This window comes from Brassica napus, chromosome A8 (genome assembly GCF_020379485.1).
Source record: "Brassica napus cultivar Da-Ae chromosome A8, Da-Ae, whole genome shotgun sequence".
Taxonomy (NCBI): domain Eukaryota; kingdom Viridiplantae; phylum Streptophyta; class Magnoliopsida; order Brassicales; family Brassicaceae; genus Brassica; species Brassica napus.
In genome coordinates this window covers 7,043,382-7,049,643 of record NC_063441.1, presented here as the reverse complement: position 1 = coordinate 7,049,643, position 6,262 = coordinate 7,043,382, and the positions used below count along the sequence as shown (strand labels likewise).

General features: G+C 36.2%; 1 protein-coding gene across 1 annotated transcript; it reads left to right on the top strand.

The window, feature by feature from the left end:
- Window positions 1-624: 624 nt before the first annotated feature.
- Window positions 625-2,498, top strand: LOC106418961 (annexin D1). Its single transcript, XM_013859695.3, has 5 exons — window positions 625-863; window positions 1,128-1,273; window positions 1,367-1,585; window positions 1,667-1,879; window positions 1,966-2,498. Exons 1-5 carry the CDS (start codon window positions 788-790, stop codon window positions 2,263-2,265), a joined length of 954 nt encoding a protein of 317 aa, XP_013715149.2. The 5' UTR covers window positions 625-787; the 3' UTR covers window positions 2,266-2,498.
- The last annotated feature ends 3,764 nt before the right edge of the window (window positions 2,499-6,262 follow it).

Below are 6,262 nucleotides of genomic sequence, written 5' to 3'. Positions count from 1 at the left end.
TTTTCCGTAATTGTATGTATATCATATGAACTTAAAGTATGTGTAGTATCAATATAAATATTTTATATAAAATGAGAGATATAAACTAGAAATATATGGTTAATTAACATATGTTCGGTTATCTTCGGATATCCATTCGGGTTCGGGTATTATCCGTTCGGGTTCGAGTATCCAATCTCTCCTTATTCAATACCCGTTCGGGTATTTTGCTACTTCGGTTCGGATTTCGGTTCGGGTTTTTCGGATCGGGTTCGGGTGCCACTTCGGATATCGGGTAAAGTGCCCACCCCTAACATGAATGATTTGGCTAGAAAGAGTTTCACATCTTTTGGCCTTACTGCTGACCATTCGCCTACTAGTGCTCTTTATTCCGGTCAATGGCGTGGCAACATTATGTAAATGTCAAAGACTTCTACACTAGAATATTGTAGAGGCATGTTCTTTTTGTCGGCAGAGGCATGTTTTTTTTTGTCGGCAGAAACCAATGGCCTTCCCAGTTAAATGAAGAGAAACGCGTAGTCTTGTGATTCGCTTTATGGCATGACATCCAATCAACCCGTTTTAGTCAGATAAGTGATAACGATAGGTTTCGGTGCAATGATCTGTGAATAAATTAAAAGGGAAGAAATCAAATAATTGAGCAGGTGTAAGAAACACGTGGCAGAAAAAAGTATAATTCTGTTTTAGCCTTTTCTCTTTATAAATCAATCATCTAATCTGCTTCGACTCTCGACATACACTTGACCAGAGAGAGAGAGTGAAAAAAAACAACCTGCAAAGATTAAAAATGGCGACTCTTAAGGTTTCTTCTTCGGTTCCTTCCCCATCTGAAGATGCTGAGCAGTTGAAAACCGCCTTTGAAGGTACCATGCTTGTTTTGTCTTAGTAGGATCATGTTCTTGATGGTGTAGTTGTAGATCGAGCTTGTTCCTTCTCTGATCTGATCGTTTCTTTGTTCGATATTGAAGATATGTTTATGCTTGTAGTGTTTTTCTCATTTCTCTGATAAAGTATTATAGTTTTAATTATCATCAGGTCATGTTGACACTATGAAATGAATAGCTTTTGTATGATGTTGAATCTGACGTTCGACTTCTGAGAATTGGATTCCTTGTTTCTTTTGGCAGGATGGGGTACCAACGAGGACTTGATCATATCAATCTTGGCTCACAGAAGCGCTGAACAGAGGAAGCTGATCAGGCAAACATACCATGAAGTCTTTGGAGAAGACCTTCTCAAGAGTCTTGACAAGGAACTCTCAAGCGACTTCGAGGTACGTTTTTTTTTCTTTTACAATATCCTCAAACTTGTGTGTGTGTGTGTTTGCAAGTTATACGTATCTTAATATGATTTGTTTCATGGACAGAGAGCAATCTTGCTCTGGACTCTTGAGCCCGGGGAGCGTGATGCCTTGTTGGCTAATGAAGCTACCAAAAGATGGACTTCAAGCAACCAAGTGCTTATGGAAGTAGCTTGCACAAGGACCTCAACGCAGCTGCTTCACGCCAGGCAAGCTTACCATGCTCGTTTCAAGAAGTCTATTGAAGAGGATGTCGCTCACCACACCACCGGTGACTTCAGAAAGGTAATAAAATCAAGATTTTTTTATGAGAATGCAAAAGTATTTGAAAAGACTAATTATTTAGTTGTCTGTTTCTTTTTGCAGCTTTTGGTTTCTCTTGTCAGCTCATACAGGTACGAAGGAGACGAGGTGAACATGACATTGGCAAAGCAAGAAGCTAAGCTGATCCATGAGAGAATCAAGGACAAGCACTACAGCGATGAGGAGGTCATTAGGATTTTGTCCACAAGGAGCAAAGCGCAGATCAATGCTACTTTCAACCGCTACCAAGATGATCATGGCGAGGAAATCCTCAAGGTGAAGGCTAAAAATGTTCATTTATTAACTTAATAATCTAAGCTTTTTCTTTTCTTAGAACAATGCTAAAACTGTTCATCTTACAGAGTCTTGAGGAAGGAGATGGGGACGACAAGTTCCTCGAACTGTTGAGGTCAACGATTCAGTGCTTGACAAGACCAGAGCTTTACTTTGTGGATGTTCTTCGCTCAGCAATCAACAAAACCGGAACAGACGAAGGAGCTCTCACTAGAATTGTAACAACAAGAGCTGAGATTGATTTGAAGGTCATTGGAGAAGAGTATCAGAGGAGGAACAGCATTCCATTGGAGAAAGCCATTACCAAAGACACTCGTGGAGATTACGAGAAGATGCTCGTCGCACTTCTAGGTGAAGATGATGCTTAAATCAAACAACCCTCCTCTCTTTTTCTCTCTTTTCTTGAAACCGTTTGATGCTGTTCTTTAAAAACTTTGTTTGTTGTGTTTTGAGTTTCCAAATAATGCAAAAGTGAGAAAGAGAGGGAACCAGTGTGGTACTCTTAAGTTATACTATAAAGGAGCAATGGCTTTAAAAACTAGGTTGCACGGAAGCTTTGGACGTTTGTTTTCTTCGGAATCAGAATCAGAATCTTGTGGAAGCTTACGATTTTGTTTCTGTATATTTTAAGACACAATGTTATAAACCAATAAAAATATAAAATCATAGTTTTTAATTTATATAAAACTCAAAATTTAATAGTAATAAAATAGAAAAAAATAGAAATATACAAATATTAAAACTAATACTATAAATTAGCTTTATGTATTGAGGTTTTTATTAAAGATATAGCATATAATCAAATATATGGTGTAATAAGGCTGAATTCTCTCTCTAAAAAATTTCCGTCTTCTCTCTAACTTTCTTCAAATAATCAGAACCGGAGTCGGGTTTAATCTCTTTCTTGTTCCTCTTTGTGTATCTGGGTGCATGCATCAACTAGTCAGCCTTGTTTATCTTCGTTTCAGTTCAGATCCGTTTTTTTGCTTGAACCTAATATCTTGTTGGATTTGCATGTTGGCTCTATTTTCCTCCTTGCTCTTCTCTGGTATCGATCTTCTTCCTTCTCGGATCTTCGAGTGAGGTTGAATCCAGAGTTGACTGGTGCGCTCCCTGTCTTCAACCCAAAAGATCCGATCGAGATCTATTCCTTGTCATGCTTCAATTTGGCATTTCTATCGGTTCTTCTTCGATGTCGCCTTACGCTTCAAGACTTATGTCCTGAGTGATCTGTCTTGCTGGTCTTTGAAGCATGTGTTCTTATTTCGTTTGAGCTATTCACTATGGGAAGTATCGCAAGTTGTTGATTTGGCTTTTATAGCCACTTCAATTTGTTTAATCTAAGGAGTTTGAGGTCCTCATGCAATTTGGTCTTTAATTTCTGGGTTTTTTTGATCTATTTTTAAGGCTGTATTAGTTTGATGTTTGTATTTAAATCTAGTCTCTCTTTGTCTGTTTCATCTTGTTTCCCATTTGTGGGCATAGGACTCCGGGGACTGTTGTTGTTGTCTACTGGCTTTGTTTCTATCGGGATTCATGGAATCACCGGTCTCTATGGAATCTACTATTTAGTGTTAAAAAAAAATTTATGAAGTACTAAAATAATTAATATAATAATTTATTTTAAACTTATTTTATATATATTTTCACAGTTTTAGTATGAAATCATTTCAAAATTATTATAAACCAACAAATAATTTATTTTAAATTTAAATCAAATAATTTTTAATCTTACATTTTATTAAAAAAATCTTATATTTTAATATATATATCAGCTTTCTAAATTTCTTTTGTTTCTACAAAAAGAAGAAGAAAAGAGACACCGACAACATAGAAGACCAGTGTCGTTAATAAAAGCATTATCCTATCATAAACACAAAAGGGTAACATGTTCGTGTCACTTCTGCAAGAAGTGAATCAAAAGAGGCAGTGTTTATGTTAAAGCCGATAAGATCTTGAAACACGAAACAACGACATTATTTTTAGGAGGATTTACCTATGACTCAAAATTTGATTTTTTATTGCAAAAGTATACTCAAATATGCATCAAATGTAAAAATAAACTAAAAATCTTGTAAACTTATAGTCAACCCCTTGTGACCAGACAAAAAAAAAAACAGAACTCACTTTTACGAATATAGCACTGCTAAGTCTTCTGAGTCTTCTGAGATTCTGTCAAGTCTTCTGGACGACGTCCACGGAAGTCATTTGATATAGTTGATCTTAAAAGTAATTTATAAATTAAACGAAAAATTAAAATTATGTTTATAAACAGTTTTAAGTGATATAAATTAATATATAATAAAATTGAATTGTTTTCAACATAGATGAGTAAAAGTAGTGAATCATGATATTCTTTAGTCTAGAATTTGGCAACATATGTTGTAGTATTGTATATACTAAATAATTTAAGAGTTTTTAACTTTAACTTCACAATAAAAAATAAAAATTAACTCACACCATGTGTACAATATATTATAACAGAATTTAGTGGACGTTTTATGAGAGAACTCATTTGCCAAATCTTGGTGCTCTTTCACTGCTCCAGCTAGTCCGCAATAAAACACTCCTGCCAGATACACATAACTTTCATATTATTTTGTATTCAGATTATTTGTGAGAGAAAGTGTTATTTACAATCAAACAATTGCACTTGGTAACCGAATTAGTGAACAAAGCTTCGGTACGACTTCCTTTACAAATTAAGATCCATCCTCATATCTATTGCGCAGTGGGCATAAATGTTATCAAATCAACATGCTAAATATATGAAATCAACAATATTAGGATCACCTTCTCGTCAAATAGGATTCTGTGTGCATTCATACCATGAAATATCTTTCGGTTTTCATTATAGTAGTGACCAAGTGATTGTGCAATATAGTTTTCGATTCAACGGATGACATAAAATGACAGTAAAGAAGCTAATAAGATTAAAAAAGGGATCTCATTATATTAAAAAAGATAAGGCTTTTACAGTGAAACAGATGCTTCGAGAGAGTATCATTAGGCATATACTCTGCTACCAACACTCTCTTCTCCTTCTGCGCAACAACCGACCAATCAAACTTACTTTTTCAACAATCAAACTTACCAAACAAACTTAGTAATCTCTGGTTTCCAACTTCCCGACACCAGTTGCTTCCAACTGATTTCACAAGTCAACCAAGGTCAACACAAGAACAATATTCTCAGGTTTACAAAAGTTAGCTACATGCAACAATTCTATTCTATCTTTATTTCAAGCTATTTGCAACATGACAATGTTGAGAGTCTATATATTTATAATGATTAGCATGGAACTTCAAAATACTGATAAATTAGCTCATATAGAGAACAGTGGAGTGCAAATAAAACCAACTGTCTGAAATTAGAAAAATGCGTTAATGAACTAATTGTTGGACCAATATTTTATTGGCAATAAGTGAAAACGAAATGGGCTTTGGGCCAATCATCTAATAAGCCTATGAGGCATTATGATTAATGAATGGAAGAAGGGAAAGTTCCACATCGGGTAGAACTGGAACAAATGAGGAGTATATATATGTACTCACTCTAACTCATGTTCAAATGGCGCACATGAGAGGATATGCTCGCCCCCACGCGCGCGCCGCCGCCGCCCGTCCGGCCGGCTAGGCTCGGCATGGGCGTGGGCTTGGGTGTTGGGCCAAAGGCCCGATAAGAATTATTCTTTTTGGACCAAGTTAAGCTCAATGTTTTGTCATTTATTTCGGAAAAAAACAGCATACAATTTTATTTAAAACGACAAGTAGTTTATCTTAATAATAAAAACGTCATGCATTTTATCCTCTCGAAAGTTTTAAACGAGATAAGAGAGAGTATTGAGGAAGAAGTTTCAGAACTCAACTTCCCTCGATCTCCACGAGATTCTCGCCCACGTGCAGCAGCTGTTGCGGGAAGTGGGTCTTCTCCGGCTCTTTAAATATCGTCTCTCCTCTTCCTTCATTTCTTAACCTTTTTCCGAATCGAAATCCAACAGCAAAAAATCCCTCTGCGTAAGTCTATATTGCGAGAGTGTTTCGTAGAGTTTATAGTTCGATAGGGCGATCACGAGTGAGGCGTGATTCGTCTGCCATGGTTGTATCCTGGGACTCGATATTCGTACAGTCCCGTCTCACTAACGGAGCGAATATTTTGAGTTAAGGAAAGAGATCATATATCGCCTCCATGTCTCTTTGCGAATACGATTTCTTATTGTCCTCGTATTCGTTTTCTATATTCGTCTATTTCCTTAACTTCACTTTTCTTATATCATTTACATCAGTCCGGTTTACCGGCTTCTACAATCTTAACTCAAAATCGCTTTATGTTTAAAGCTCGAATCGGGTTGAAGAACGATTTATA